Consider the following 16,789-nt stretch of genomic DNA (forward strand, 5'->3'; position numbering starts at 1 on the left):
AAATGAAAATGTTTTGTGAAATCAGGCCCATCATGCTAGCATTCATTTGGGAAGGAACAAAATGAAGGAAACGATCACTCTGGGATAAAATGTTTATTTTTTTCAACTTTGCACACTAAGCAAATATATCAACATAAAACCCCATGTTTTGAAATATTTGACAGTCATAACAAAACCCCATGTTTTTCCTGTTGTATTAAGTAAGATTTAAAGATATTAAAAACTCTCTCACACAATCTCTCCCTTTTGTTCTCTACAAAAACATTAGGCTGAATTCAGAGTATGAAAACCCATGTGCCGCCAACTATATAAACCACCCATTTTTCAGACAGACCTTTATGTTTTAGCTGCCTTGTTAAAAGAAAACATATTTTATGTACTCTGTGACCCTGAGTCGCATTCCCACAACTGGAACCATTAATTGCAGTGGCTGTAGATGCAGCCTCCACACATGCCCTTGCTCTTTCAGACTGTCCTATGGCAAAAACCTTGACGCTTGCCTCCCAGAGCACACCCGCTGTGGGAGCCACCACAGGACCCCAGGCAAGGGCGGGACAGGCTGTATGATGTTCATCAAAGCACCTGCACAATCTGCCTGCCCTGGCTGACATCTCTGAAGCCTCTGCTGAAGTTTGTGGATTTGCGCAGCTGCAATGGATTAAATTTGAGTAAATAATTTGTGTGAAATGTGCTCAGGCTGGATTTGAATTCTCAGCACACACAGCTTGCAACTGAGAGACGAAGTAATACTTGAAAGTAAGAAACTACTGTTTCACTAAATGAGAAAGGTCTGGTTGTCTTGCGCATCCTGGGGAAGGTCTGCCGTGCACTAGTTAGCGTCCGTTTTAAATATCTGGTTTCAGGTTAAAAATGCAAACTATAAAGGCACGATGCTGACTTTTCAATTAAATGCTTTTTGATCTAAATGTACAGTCCTGGACAGCAAAAATGCCGGCAGCCGGGCTGGCTGACATTTCTCGCACCAGAACATCTTGAGAATTCCACAGTTTTGCTCTCTTCACGCTCGCTGGCGTTTTAGCGGAAATTTTCATCTTGCTTTAAAAACGCCGATGTTTCTCACAAGACCGTTGGTTCTTCCCGCGCAGCAGGTAGGCACAGCCCCGCCGAGGCTGAGGAGGCGCAGGCCGGCCCTGCTGGGCCCTCCCCAGGCACAGCCCGCTCGGCGCCGGGGCAGCCCGGTACCCTGGGGCCGCTTTCCCCGCAGGGTCTCCTCAGCGGAGGGCAGTCGTGCGGGACGGCCCCGGCGGGTGACCGAGGGACGAACCGTGTGAGGGAGGGGACCAGGGCCGCGGCCGAGGGGGCGCCGCCGGCCGCCCCGCCTGAGGGGACGGCGCTTCCCTTTGTGCCCCGGCGGGCGGCGGGCCGGCCGCGTTGCCATGGGAACCGTCCCGGCGGCTGCGGCGGGAGGAAGGCGGGTCGTGTGGCGGCGCAAGATGGCTCCCCGAGGCGGCGGGCCGCAGCGTGAGCGCGGGCGGAGGGGGCGGGAGGGGGGAGCTCCCCGCCGCTGCCGCGCGTCCCCGTCCGCCGTCCTCTGTTCCCCCCCCCGCGCCCTGCCCTCCCCTCCCCTCCGCCCCGGGCCGCGGCCGCCCCGCTCCGCCCCGCGGCAGCAAGTGGCAGCGGCCGCCGGTGCCGCGGGGCGCCCTGACAGCCCCGCGCCCAACTTGTGTTGCAGGCGCGCCCCGCCGCTGATGCGAGAGCTGCCGCGCCAATGCCAGCCCCGCGCCGCCCGGCCAGCCCCCGCCGCCCCCCGGGCCCGCCCCGCCGCCGCCGCGATGGCTCTGACCTTGTTCGGTGAGTAACCGCCGCCTCAGCCCGGCGGGCGCGGGGCTGCCGGCCCCCATTGTCTGCGCACGGCAGCGCCTGGGCGTGGGCGCCGGCCCGGAGGGCTGCCGCAGGCCGGGGCCCGCCGCCCCGCGCCCCGGGCGGCTGAGGAGCGCAGGGTGCCCCGCGGGCAGCCCCCGGTGCCGGGCGCGGAGCGGAGCCGGCTGCCGGCCGGCCGCGGCGGGCGGGGGCCGACAAAAGTTGCGGCGCCTCAGCCAGCCCCGCGGTCGCCCGAGGAGCTGCGCGGCCAAGGCGCGGGCGGGCGGACGGGGACCCCGCGCCCCTGGGTGCGCCGGGTGCCGGCTGCGGTGGCCGCGACCGTCTGTCGCGTTCCCGCGGCGGTGTTTAACGGCACGGGCTGGTGGAAGGACGGCTTGGGAGGTCGGGAGCGGGCTGTGCCCGGCCTGAGACAGCGCGGGGAGCCGGTGTGTGGAAACTCGAGTTTTAACTGTTGAACATGCGGGGCCTCTTAAGTGAGGGTAAAGCTTGCTTATGCTTAATATGCTTAATTTTACAGTGGGGGGCGAGGAGGGGGGGAAGCAACAGACTGCTTCTAGTAAAGGTAGGTAAATGCAACAACTCGAAAGAAAGCAGAAATTAGCATGGCTAACATCGGTACAGAATAAACAGGATAGCCGGGGTATTCCTTCTGGTAAGAGGCTTGTGCACCAGAAGTGGTTTCTAGCGAATAGGTTTAAGTGATGATTTGGAGTCTATTCATAGTGTTCAGACTGTGGATTTTACTTCCCATGTAAACAAATTGCTCTCTTTCATTCACCTCGTGATTCTTGGGCTGGTACAATTTATTATAAGAATAAACATGGTTTTACAGCTTTTCTTAAAATTTGACACCTGCTATATTATTATGGCATATTAAGCCCCATCTAAAAACGAGTTTAGCACGTGTTGCAAGATAGTTCTCCGTCGATAACATCTATGCGGTATTTGATTTAGCTACGGTGCTGTCCCTTGAATTTGTATTTCCTGACTGAGTTTTTCAGGATGCGAAAGGTAGTAAATTGTAATTCACATTGCAGTAAACTGTCTCAGTCATTATAGGCCTGATCTTGTTATTGAGTTCATGTAAGCCCCCAGACTTCTGGAGGAGTCGGTGCAGGTAGGGGGGCCCTGCACGTTGACAGTGGCAGGGCTGGCATCCAGTTCTTCACCTTAGACCTGCAAGTCAACATGGGGTGCTCAAATGGCAGATTGTCTTTGTGAAATAGCTTCCTGTGCATATTACATTGTATATCTTTGTAATTTCAGCTTGTTAGGAAAAGGCATAGGTGGTTACCCAGGCGCTCAAGGACCACTTAACCAAAAATCAAAGTTTTAAGCTATTAAAAATACACACTTTTCTCATGGTGAGTAGTTAATGTGTCATTACAATCTTTGGCTCCAAAAATTAAGAATGTTTTAATTTCAGCTTTTAAATAAAGTGGTACTCCAAAGTCAGGAACCTGGGGTTTTTTTAAGCTTATGTGATTCTTTTTTCATTCACATGTATTTTATCTACTTAATGACATTTTCTGTTAATATAAATCTGCATTACGAAGTAAATTGAATTAGGTGGTTTTGTGTGCAATCACACCTGTTGTTAGAGGAAATGACATTGATACATGTAAAAGATAATGAGCAGAGACGATAGAGTGGGGTACCCTGCTGTGCATAGGTTTTTAAACAGTATCTTGCCAAGGGTAAAACCTAAAGATTTCGTCCTTTTAAGAAAGCACAAAGTGACGATAAAACAATGCAACATATAAGGCTAATGTGTGTCAACAAATGAATGTGGTGCCTTTCATAAATATAAAATCTTTACAGTATGTCTTAAACTACGAACGCAAGAGTATAAGTGGGAGTTCTGTAAATGCAGAAAATGTGCAATATGTTTGCAGATAAGATTGTGATTAACGTACGGTTGAGTTAGCACAGCTTACTGTATTGCCATGTGTCCTCTGAGCTGAGGTAGCTTGCCGCACTTTGTCTCTTAGTATATAACAAAGACGGACTACAATATGCTTGCTTTGAACCTGAGGAGTGTTCAGGCTTTATCCTGAATTTTGGCTGCCTTTGGATAGTCGCATATTGAGTTACTGCACCAAAGCTGACCCATAGTAACTCATTAAAAATATAACTCACAAAAGAGCATTTTTAAATTTGTTTCAATGTAAGCCCCTACCAAAGCAACACCAGCAAATCTGGAGAAAGGCAGAATTAGTCTGTCTGAATAAATGTATCTGTTTTGAGGGATTAAGCAGCTATAATTGTACTAATTTAAATTTACACTTATCTTGTACCAGTAAAACTGTTCTGAGCAAACTGATCCTGAGGGAGGTGTTTGCTTTGCTTCTGCTCATTCACATAATTTCTAGGCTGAATATTGCATATTTTTTTTCCTAACCCATAATGGTATATCACAGTGAACCAAATTTCACACATTTTAGGGCTGCTTCTAATAGGATGTGCTACAAAGTGTATAAAACTTGAGATAAATTGCCATTTCAGCTTGAGGGGGGAAATCTGCCAAGTTTGCTGGGTCCTTTTCAATTAATGTGTGTATGGATGTGAGCACAGCAAGAGAGAGGAGAGGGATGGGAAGTGTCATAACATGCTTTCTCCATGCTCTTGATACTGTTTTATGGCTATTTTGGTGCATAGTCCAAAGATTGTACTGAAAGGCGGCGGAGTGACGTGGATTCTGGAATAAAATGGACTTGTAGTTATCAGGTAGTTGAGAGGTCAAGGATGCCTTATTTTTTCTACTTGGCAGAGTGGTTGGGTTTTTCCTGTTCCTGTTGGAGGTTGCGCTTTGCTGCTGTCCTCAGAGCAGCACCATGTAGCTGCTGGAGCACTAAATGCAGTTTGCACCTTTGAGGTGGCACCTTGAGACTCTTTGGAAAGTTGGTTGGGAAAAAAAAAACAACAAACTTCTGGTGTATCAGCATCATTTTGATGCAAAAAAAAAGGCCGTTACCCTTGGACTATATGTGTCTCCTGACTTCTTACTCATTTTCAGTTACATCTTATTGTTCAGATTATGATGCAACATCAAAGCACAAAGGAGGGAAATGTTAACACTCTTCGCTTTCTCAGCCTTAGTTATTTCAAAATTTTTCTCTTCATCTTGTCATATGCTCCTAATCAGGACCTTCCAAAGTGTCCTATGCTGACTGTTGGCTGTATGGAAGGTGACAGGGAGCTGCCCATATTCTCACAACACAGTTGTACATCTGATGAGTCTGTGTGTGGTGTGGGTTATGGGGGAGAGGAGGTGGTCAGCTCCACAGAGATGGAGAGGGGGAGCTGCCCCTGTTGGAAGCAATCAGAGATGGGAAAGCATGGAAGTTTTAGCTGTTACCGATCAACCATGTTGGCTACTTCAGGCAGAAGTGTTGCCCCAACAGGGTTCATAACAAAGTTACGGTGGCAGAAATGGCCTGTTGTGACCATAGGTGGTCACCCACATGTGACACAGATTTTTGTGGTACCAGTAGAAGTAGGGTTTCGGCAGTATGTTGAGTTTGTGTTCTAGTGGCCAAGCACTTCGATCTTGTACTAGGACTGCATCAGCAGAAGGCTGAAAGACAGTTAGTATTGAAAAAGTGATCCGAGAAGTGTGTATGCGGGGGGAAGCCGCCTGATCCTGTTGTTTGTTGCAAATAATAGATGTGATAAATTTTATATTGGTGAATTGCCTACCAAGAGTTGATGGGGATTTTGAAAGCGTCTTTGTTCACAAAACAGTGCCAACTTTCACACCCAGTGTGTGTAAATGTCTGGAACTTGAGCAGACATCCAATTCTAGTGCTGTTTTTTGTCCTATAGCAGATTCACATTCCCTTACAAAAGCTTATGGTGATTACAGATGTAGCCTCCTTTTTCTTTCTAACCATTTCTTCCTGCTTTCTGCAGCAGCTGGAATGGCATATTAACCACTGTCCTCTGCCATTTCAGCACAAAGTCCAGTGGCTTCATACCCAGCCTTTGTGGAACTGGGCTGACACCACTTGCCTTTTAGCAGGGAAGGAGCTGAAGGATACCCACAGGTTCTGCTCCGCTGAATCCCTGTGAGGCGTAGCAGCTTCAGAGAGACAGGAAGAGCAATCAGTAACGTTTCTATGGCTAGACTTCCTAGAACCCATCTGTTAATACCCTAAGCTGTGAGATCTTTCGGTGACATGGCTGAGGTGTGTGCTGTAATTCCACTTGGATGACTCAAGTATGGGAAAGATAACAAACAATGCAGAGGAAAAAGGAAGTGTTAAGTTATCCCATCGCTACTGCTGTTTGCTTGTGTCTTTGAATGTCCTGAGACATGTTTAAAGAAAGTCAGCTTTGTACTTTGAAAGAAAAATAGTTTTATGTTACATTTTAGTGCCTGTGAGTTGTCTTTAAGTTTTATGAATTCCCTTTCTGTTCATTTGTTTGCTTATCAACTCTCTGGTGTGAACAAAGGAAGACTTTTCAAAACGGCCAGGAGAGATCTTCATGGACATATTTGTCATTAGTTATTCATGCTCTTGCTTTCTTGCCTAGAGCCTGCCAATGGATAAGAACTCACCCTCCTGAATATTGGTTAAGAGATGAGAAGTGAAGCAATTCTCTTTTAATCTTTGAAGTGCTTGCACTCTGATGAGTGGGTACAGATGAATGGGATTAGAGACAGAGCTATAGTCAGCATGACAGATAGGGTTATTTAAGGAGATGATGAACAAGGGCAGTTTTAAAAGAAATTTATAGGGAAAATATCAGATGGAAAGAAACAAGCAATACACTGCTACAGGCAGGAAGGGTAGGGACAAAGAAACCAATTATACTTCCATTTCAGGTGTCCATATATTGAAAGTGCATGCAAATATTAATTTGCCCACTTAACAGAATTCATTTCCACAGCTGTGAGCTCTGGTGTCATACTGTACAGAAGTAATTTTCTATGAATCTATTTACTACTATCGGTATGAAGCAAACCTTTTGAAGTAAGTTCTTCCATACTTGAAATGCTAATTAACAAATTACTATTTTAAGTCCTATGCATCTGTGATTACTGTGCTCCATGCAAACTGTACTTACTGTCTCATGGCTGCTTTGAAAGGTAGGATATGCTAATGTTGGTACAAGCACATATTTTCTAATGTGACAGCCTTAGAAAGAAATTAAATTAATTAATTGTTCTCTAAATAAATGTTTTGCTTGCTTAGGGAAGGCTTTTAAATTTTTGAGTGCTTGGTTAGCTTAGTCACAGGTATATAGAAAGTAAATGTTCCTTTAAAAATGGCTTTCAACAGGTAATGCCCGTGGATTCTCTGCAAGATAGGAAATACTTAGAAATTATTCAGCTTATTTCTTGTGTGATGTGCAGAGCCTCCTAAGAAGACAAAGTAAGCAGATCACCTACAATTCAAGTTGTTCTGTGTGTCTTTATATGTGGCCCTGAACTATGCTTAAAACTTGTGGCTAGCTGTGACAGTAAAAGTTTACTGGCAGAGCCCTTGTAACCCTGTAAGAGTCAGTCTGTGCCAGAAGGGTGTTCTTTGAATCTATTCCTTAACTGAAGTAGGTAATGGAAGTGTTCATGGAATTGGAGCATTTATAGTAGGGCTTTTGTTGCTACAGGGAACATAAATGTGGAGTGCTGTAGGAATGGTACCCACCACTGATGCTTCTAGGCCAAAAAAAAAAAAAAAAAAAAGGCGTAAAGAATTTAATTGCTCATCTTACGCTCTTGAAGCTATTTTAATAGTGAATACATACCCCACATTGCACTGCCTATGCTAGATCTTTTTCAACAGTAAAGCAGTGAATTCAGAGTGATCTTTTCCAACCCAGTTGCAGTAGGTATTCTTGAAGTGCTTAGCCCTTCCTTAAAATACTTGGGTTTCATTCAGTACTGAGTGATACAGGCTAATTTTCAAGGAGATTTAAGCATTCAACATCTACCCACAATAGGAACTTCAAATAGTCTAATTACACAAAATAATTTAGGGACATTAGTACAATGTTTGAGGGTTTTTTTAGCAAGATGTAAAAATGAAGGTGATTTCTTAAAAATGGAAGCCATGTGAGAGAGAAACTAGATCTTCCGTCTTCCATTCATGTGTCTGGGAGGCAAAGTGTCCAGGTGCTGAGAATCATAAGATTATTTTCTTCCAGGTGCTATGCTAACCTTACCTAATTTGTAGAACCTAATGAAGCAAATAAAGAGAGCAACTGTGAAAAGGTTTTGCTGGCAGTCCAATCTCAAGAAAAAGAAAGAAAAAAAAAAAAACCAAACAGAAGGAAAACCTGTATAGGATCTGGGAAAAGAAGATGCATCTATTAACTAGTCAATTGCTATTAACTGATCACAACACCAGGGAAGTGATTTGAAAACTTAGAAATGAGGATGAAATAACTTCAGCCATGGCTTCTCAACTTAGCATTTAGAAGTCTGCTTCATGCAGTGGCTGGCACGAAATTGTGTTTTCTATTAATTTTGAATATTGTATAAGAGTCTTAAGAAATCTGAGGTTTGACGATTGTTGCTGAAGATGGAAAGGCCAGGTCCAATTGTTTGTACAAGTAATGAATTAAGATAAGGTTTTGGAATTTTCGCCAAGAAGTTCCTCTCACGAGATCATCAGCTCAGGCACACCATTGAAAAAATGCATCCCTTTCCTCCTTGGCATCGAGTGACCCACTATGAAGTGGAGTCAGTCTGCGTAGTACAGGATCTCATCCAATGGAATGTGAAGTGAAATACACTCTGGATCTGAGGATCCAGGAAGAGTTCTCAAGCTTTGGTGCTGCACGTTTCACATCAGCTAAGGACTGATGTTTCAGGCCTAAATCTGGGTTTTCTTCTATTTGTTTTTGACTCATCTGATCCTTTCTGCCTTGTTGGGTTTGGGGACTTTATTCTGTTACTAGCTCTCCCCAAGAGTTCTTAACTGTTTTTTTTAGATGTACTAGAAGATTTCCATATGATAGAAAGCATGTCTTAGTGTCAAGAATGTGTTTATATACAGTGGCAGCACTGTAGTTATGAGTTAGATACTACTTTAATCAGTAAACTCAAGGCATAAACCTAGTACAAGCCTTTTGGAAGACTGTTATTTTTGCCAAATGAAAGCACGTTAATCGGGATGCTTCAAGAGTGCAGGCAGGCATAGGTGACTTCTCTTGCAGTGTAACAGTCAGCCAGCAACGCATTGTTAGACAAGGCTTCTGCGTTTTCTGAAACTGGGTCTTAGGAGCTGCATCTCAGGCTATTTAGCTGCTCCACCTTGTGGACAGAGATCGTTCGGTTCTGCAGCAACGTGTCTTCAGACAGAATGGAATAAAACAGAGCCAGGACCTGCCTCAGGGGCTCTTTTGTAGTTATTAACAGAAAATGAGATGCTTCCTGCTTCCTTGTGAAAAACATAAAGTGTCCTAGTTGTCATTTCAGTGGGGTGGATTGTATCTGCCTTGTATGTCTTCATAAATGATGGCAGAAAATAAAAAACCCTCTATATTTTGCTTTTTTTTGATTCTGTCTTGAAACAAGGAAAAGTGTAATTTAAAATCACTGAGATATTTGGTCTTCTGAAGCATTTAACAATACAGCTAGGACTTCATAATTTCATGGCATCTGGGCCTCAAGCACCCTCGCTAGCCAGACCCAAGAAGATGCTGAGAAGAGTTCCTGCAGTTCTTCACGGGTTTAGCTGTATGGTGGGTTAGTGGGTCAATGTCCTGGTTCTAGTCAGGGGGAAGGGCATTGATCACACCCAGCTGGGAAGCCAGCAGTATCTACTGCGTGTGCAACAGCCCTGTGAATGTGAGAGAGCTGATTGGCATATGACATTTCCAGCACTCAAAATATTCATCTTCTGTCTGAACGAAAAACGTGATGTTCCTGAAGTGATTTCAGTTACTGGAAAATGTGTTCATAAAATCCTGTTTATTCTTGTGGGAGTCTGATTTCCATGGTATATTTTGATACATTTGTCCCCAGATATTTATTTTTTTTTTGTGACTTTGTTAGCAGTTCTGTGATAAGCATCATAGAGAAACTGTCAGGGGTGGTTGGCTTTTGGTTAAAAATTTTGTTTATTGCTGATAGAATGTGGTCTGTTTTTTCACATGACTAAATCTTAGTCTCCTGGAAGAATGTATTAGGAAAACTGTATCCCCAGGTTGCGGACCACTGTTGTAGTTACAAGCTGGACCTTGCTGCACTTTTGGTCTTGGTCATCTCTGTGAAGAAGCCCAGTCACATCCATTTTTGGTGCAGATGACAGGATCTGACACTGTTGAATACATCACGTGGTTGGGGCTGGATGTTCCTGATGCTGATGGGAAGTGGTAGTTCCCTCTCTGCTGCACTCCTCCTCTCCATCTCCTTCCTGCTTCCTTTGTTGCAAGAGCAGCTGCTTATAGGTAGCCTTGCCATTTAAGAAGCTGAAATAAAAACATTGTTTCTGACCTTGATCAGAAACTGAATGTCCTGGAACAGCTTGCTTGTGGGAAATTCCTACTCCAGAAGTAAAGGTAAAACAATATTTCCTAAATACTGGAATTTTGTTGCCCACTGCATGGTGGTCTGCTACCATGGCTAGCAGAGCCACAACTGCAACCATTTAAATTATATAGCAAGCATGATAGAGCAGCATGTAGTAAAGCCTTTGAGTACTGCTGCAGCAGTAGAGAAGAAGGTATGGAATTATTCCTCATGCAGAATAAATGGGGGACTGTGAAAAATGGAGTAATAGTACAGTTCTGAAAAGCAAACCCAGTGCTTTAGTGTAGTACCTTGCTGCCACATTGGCCGGGTACAAGTCAGTCTCCTCAATACTGAATTAGTATCTGATACATATACAATCCAGAGCAGACTATAAAAGTTGCTGATAATTATTTGGTAGGGCGAGTCTTCCATACTTTTTTATTTGCACTTTATGGTTTCCATATGAATCTGGACACAATGCTTCAGTGCAGTCTTGGATCATTTTTCATTAAAACACAAAACAACAAAAAACCCAAACCAACAGAAACACACACGCCACCCCCCAAAAAAAAACCCAAACCAAAACCAATAACAAACCCCAGAAAAACCCCAAACAGGATATAGTTCTTTCTCACCTCTGCCTTACTGGCTAAACATGCACACACAGGTGTATCGTCCAATAAAGAAAGCATGATTTTGACACAGCAGTTAATTGTACTGATTTCCTTTTCAGGTTTTTTCAAACAGTATATTTATAAGTGGGACTTGACAGTGTTGAAAAAATCTTCACTGGTTTAATAGAAGCAGAGAAGTATTTAAAAATAAAATAGTGATCCTTCTGGTGAGAAAACGTTCAGAAACTTTGGCATATTATTTCAATATCAGAGTTTACATGGTAAAGGTATTACGTCAGGTACTTTTTTATTGAGTTTGTACATAACAAAGTAAATATTTGCAAGTATGTGAAGGAAAATTACCATCCTAAAAACAGAAGAGGAGGAGGTAACATCACAGAGTGTTTCCAACGGTGAGTTCATATGCGTATGGCTGTGCTATTTGCTTTATTGTGGTTTTGGGGGAGCTTCTGGCTGCACTGCATATCTGCCCATTCCACATCATGTCAAAGCAAGCTGTGGTCACAGCATCCCTGTCTGCCCCTCCTCAATGGCAGACCGGCAGGTTCATCAGTAACTGAGTGGAGCATCTCTTACTCCTTAGCTTTTATTGAAAGTGCACTGTGTTAAGAAGATATCCTTGACTCCCAGATGCACCTCCAACCATATCAGACCAAAGCAAGATGATAATTTTGTCCTAACTAGCTCTTCTGCAGGTTCAGAGTTTGCAGGAGGTGAAATGTAGCCCCTGTGTCACTGCTGTCCTGAAGCATGGTGAGCCCTGGGGTGGGACAGATTATGCTGTGCTCCTGGGATGGTAACTCGCAGGGATGCCTCCAAAAAGCCTCTGAGATGAGTGAGTCTAAGGGAGAGCTCACACTGGCTAACTCAGCTGCTAAGCTTGTTGGCATTTTTTTCCACTTAGTAGAAAGGTCTGTGAGAAGCAGGAAGAGCTTTTTTCTGCTTCTTAAATGCTTTGTTGATGGGGTAGCTCTTCTGTTAGTCATGACTCTTAAATATAAAGACTCTGCCTTTTTTGGAAGGCATCTTTCTTCTCCCGTTGCTGTGCAAGAGCAGCCATGGAAGACACAGACAGGGCTTGCTGTGTCTCAAAGCTGTATTAGCATTTGCCCTTATTTCTGTACGTAAATCCTTTGTATTTCTCAATTGTCTCAGACAATTGCTAGCAGCATTCTGGGAGTGTCTGTATTTGTTTTCCCATGCTGCCAATTGCCATGATAGGGTTCTTTTTATAAAGCCAAAGTGGAGCTAAAGACACCAAAAGAGCTGTTACCTAGAGAGGCAATGCTGGCTGGGGGTTTATTGAGTTAGGGAGACTTGGGAATAGAGATACTGATCTTTGAGCTGTAGGGTGATCTCATCTACCTGGACTTCCGCTTCTTTCACCAGCAACTGTTCCTATTTTCTGTTGAGGCATCTTGTTCTTTAGGACAAAGTCTGTTTTTCACTTGTGGACAGTCCCATGGGATCTCAGTTTCAGTAAGGATGCATCAATATTCCAGAAATGCAGCTGATAATTGTTGAAAACCTCCTGTTTAACATGGTGCCACGATAAAGTGAGAGGTAATAAACCCACATTTCCATTATTTGCAGAGCTATTTGTCTTTCTTCTAATTAGTGGAAAAAAGGAGGAAGAACTTCAAAACAGAGACAAGAAAACCATCTGAATTAATTTTCTTGAGGGGGAAAGAAACGTATGGAGTTGCCCAGAAAAGGACTTGGAGGTTATCTCTGAGCATTGATCATATTGAGCTTTCCAGACAGCTCTCCTGTTCCCTCTGGGCGGCGATAAACCTTTGAGCTCAGCTCTCCTTTCAGCAGCCTGTTCCCAGCTCCACTGCTCTGCTTTCATCCACCCAAACGCAGAGGAAACAGGACAAACTGGGGGCCCATGCAGAAAACCTGTGCTTGCAGAGCTGCTAAACCACATTCAAGATGATTGTTTGGCTGCTGTTCCAGCCCCACTTTGCACTGGGTGGTGCAAAAGAGGACCCAGAGCACAACTTCTCCACGGACTGGACCTCACACCTGCTCGTTCTCCTTTTCCTTGTTCCTGCCTAGTGCAGCAGGTGAACTTGCTGAGGAGGAAGAGAGTTATGAAAAAGATGGATTTAATGCTGTAAACTGGGTGAGGCTGATTGGTAAATACCTTTTGCTGTAGTTATCTGACTGCACTTGTAATATTGAGCCATGGAATTGCCAAAAAGGAATGTGAAGTTTTCTGCTTTTCTACCTGGAACATCCTACCTTGGGCCATTGGAGGCCTCTTGGATGTTTTGTAGGAGAACAGGAAGAGGTAAGGAATGACACTTGCAGCTTTCAGACTGGGGAAAAGCTCGCAGCAACTGCAAAATTACTTTTGGTGTAAAATCTTAATTCCAATTCAAGAAAAGGCATCCCACCATGTTGTGTTCATTTCCCTTTCCCTGACACTGCCAATAATGTTTTTAGGAGTTTCCTTCGTGACACTGTACAACGATCATGGTTCCTGGCAAGGGTACTTGGTAGTCTGTCCTCCTTCCAGCCATGAGCGTTGATGTATATTGCATCTGTTCTGGAAATATGGACGTAAATACAAGCCATATTTTTGCATGAGCAATGGTGTGTATTATTGACGACTGTTTAAGAAAATGAAAAATCTGTTTGTAATAAGTATCGTAATAGGTTTGTTATAACTCTGATGGTCTGAGAATTTAAATTGGTCAAGTTTGGGGGAAGGAAAGGCAACAGCTTCTATTAGACCATCTGACACAGAGGGAGATGTGCTTTGGAACATGTGAGTCCATCTTGAGGCCAGTTATAACAGCAGTCAGAAATCAGATCTGCTCTTAATTTTCTCCAGGTGACTCTGTTTTTTGCCTGAGCTGCTCATGGGTGGGTTTGTTTTGTTTTGTTTTTCCTTCAGAAGGCTAATGAGTGCACAGCAGCTATCTTGGTCTAAAATGCAAGGGAGGACAAGTTCTCAGCAGATTTTTACCGATGTGTAAGGAGGAAGGGTAAATGTTGTGCTCTTTCGTGGTTCAGCTTTTGGTAAAACCACAATGCTCTATTTAAAAGTGGATTTTAATGACAGAAAGTGAACATAAGTTCATTATCTCAGTGCTGTGTGTGGAAAAAAAAAATAAAAGCAACCAAGTGAATGGTGATAAAACACGCCTCCCCGTTCAGCAATTTAGGGCATTATGCAATGGACAGAGGGGCTGCATTTCAAACATGCCTGAAAACTCATCCTTTATTTAGGGTCTCTTCTGCTCAACCTTGACTAGACAGACTTCTTATTCAGGGAAAGGGATTAATTTACAGCTAGAAGACACCTTTATGCCATATGATACTGTTCTTTTTTGTTATTAGGGTGACTGCTCAGAACATTTGTGTAATCCAGTTCCAATCAATATTCCCTGTTGGATACATTAGAGGAGTCAAGACAAAAATGTATTTTTGTGAATGCCTTGCGGCTGTGGCTATAACAGTTGTCACTGGCTTAAAGTTACATTAAAACTGATGTGCCCTTGTTGGTATTATTAATTTGGAAGAAGTAAAACAAGTGATGGGAAATGAGCTCAGTCTTTGTGCAGGCAGACTTTTAAAACAGAAGACAAAGAAGGATTTGTGGAAAGAAAAAATAGGAAAGGAAACATCGAGGGGTAAATGTTTTCTCCTATATTATCCCTCGCCATGGTTGAAATGAGAGCAGTGTAAGAGCGATAGCCTTGGCAGGTATTTCTCCTGGCTGCCAAGCAGATTTCACTGACCGTGATCAAAATATTTTCTCCAATAAAAACCGGTCTGCATTTAAATCAGGGAAGTTTGATTACAGTGTTCAGGCTTGTGTTGCCTGATGTTATTCTGAATTCCTCCAAGGCTTTACTGTACTGATATAGAAGATACTTGGACAAATCATCTGTCAAATATAAAAGATGTGATTCATCCAATAAAGGCATATTTCTATCAGTTTTGAACTTGCAAAATTAGTTTGCAGAAGACCTTTCAAATAGCCCTTAGGGGGAGAATACAATACTGCCTAACTCATTGATCTAGCACTTTGGGGCCTCAGCCAGCCAGTCAGTTTTGCCACAGTGAGTTTAAAAAAAAAAATAATTGACAGGCTGGTTTTCTTTGAAATAGATAAATTAAAGAGGCATTTTTGATTTTTGACATTTTCAGTTGGAAGTTGTTTACTGTGTAAACCAGACATTCCAGGATACCTGTAAGTCTGTAGAGCTACCATAACTCCTGTAGCAATGTAAATCAGAGGGCTACAGATAGCTGGTGGCCTGACTCTGTTGTACCTACAGCTAGCCTGCAGAGCCGTGTCAGGCAGCAGTTCCCATCGTGTCTGTCTTTTCTCAAGATGAAGAGATGGTGTCCCTAGAAATGCTGAAAATTGGCTGCAGCCTGTTGTCTGGAGGCTGAGGTACCCTGGCTGGAAATGGGAAGTAGCATTAAATTCTGTCTTTGTTCAATGCCCACAAGGTGGCACTTGTCATCTTTTTACCTCTCTGAGGTTAAATTTTTATGCTTGTAGCAACGGTAAGAAATAATTTTAGAGGTTTTGAAACTTTTCTTGAACAGTGAGCTAACTGTGCTTTCATGGGAGGGGTATTTCCTACCCCTTCATTAAACTACAGGCAAGAGAAAAAGGACAACAGCTGTGTTTTGCTTGTTATCATCGCATATATGAAAATTCCAGCTTAAAATGAAAAAATGCATTTTAATTTTTTTGTAATGGAGGATTTAAAAAATATTTATTTGTCATCACTCATATAGTCATATGCCACTGCTTATCTGGTGAAGAGGAGGAAAAATGAGTACTTGCTTCCCTTGCATTGGTTAAAGGAAAATCTAGAAACAGAACATTTGCAAACTGGTCTAATCACTTACAAGATGAGTTCATTTAAAGGCAGCAGTGCCTGTGATAGGCCAAATATTACTCATTAAGATTTTCCCATCATTCATAAAGAGGCAGTAATAACAGACCTGCTAATAAAAGGCATTGAACTCTAGCTGGTTTCAGTGGGGGTGTCATTCAACCCCATTAGAAGCATTCCCACAGAATTTATTGCTGCCAGGTCAGACATTTATAGAAACCAGGACGGTAGTGTGATCTTTTTTCCCCCCTCAAGATGCAATTATTCAGAGCATGCCCTTCTTTAAACCCCTTCACTTTTGCTGAGAGTGCTTCTGTGTCTCTCACTTGGTCACGTCACAGAAATGGCAGTAGCCCTTGTAGCTTTCTGTAGCATCATTCACACTAGCTTTCTCTTAATCATTTTTACTCCGGTATTAATTAGAAACCTAATTGTACTTGTCTGGAGTGGTAAAGGCAAAATGTGAGGATGAAAGAGCAGAGAAAAATAAGTTTTGTCCCTTTAAAAAGTTCCTGGGGCACGGTGTGTGTGATGTAGTGCCATCTTGCAGCCAAAGGGATGCTTTTGTTATTGATGCCTGTTTTCACTCATTTGTCTCTTTCCCTTAGATTGTATTGTACTCTTGTTCTCCTCCCAGGTGGGAATGACTTTTGAAAATATGAAGAAAGTACACTCAGCTGTTGTCTTGCTTAAATAACGCAAACAGTTTAATTTTAAAAGTCCAAAGCTGACCACGTGCATGGGATTTTATGGGCTTTAAGAGTATAGCTACTTGTGCCAAAGGTCAAGGCAAAGGAATAAAACTTTGCATAAGGAGAGTTGTCACTGGTGACTGTCCCTTCTGCCCATGGGCCTGGGGACATCCCTGTGGATGGATGGCCTCAGTGGTGAAACGACTTCCTCCTGTGCCAGCTTCACCAGGGCTAACCTGAAAACACTTGGGTGTGGTTGAGCAGGGTGCCTGCAAGTTGCCATCCCCT

General features: G+C 43.5%; 1 protein-coding gene across 3 annotated transcripts in view; it reads left to right on the forward strand.

Moving 5' to 3' along the window:
- Positions 1-206: 206 nt before the first annotated feature.
- CHN1 (chimerin 1) overlaps positions 207-16,789 on the forward strand; it is a 103,823-nt gene continuing 87,240 nt past the window's right edge. Inside the window, exons 1-2 of one of the 3 annotated variants that reach the window (XM_056348997.1) lie at positions 1,056-1,482; positions 1,694-1,812. In XM_056348997.1, coding sequence (XP_056204972.1) covers positions 1,710-1,812 — 103 coding nt within the window. In that variant the 5' untranslated portion in view covers positions 1,056-1,482; positions 1,694-1,709. Of the gene's footprint in view, positions 1,483-1,693; positions 1,813-16,789 lie in introns of all 3 variants that reach the window. The other 2 variants (XM_056348996.1, XM_056348995.1) reach the window with 2 other exon arrangements.

The sequence above is a fragment of the Falco biarmicus genome, chromosome 8, assembly GCF_023638135.1.
Source record: "Falco biarmicus isolate bFalBia1 chromosome 8, bFalBia1.pri, whole genome shotgun sequence".
In the NCBI taxonomy this organism is placed as follows: Eukaryota; Metazoa; Chordata; class Aves; order Falconiformes; family Falconidae; genus Falco; species Falco biarmicus.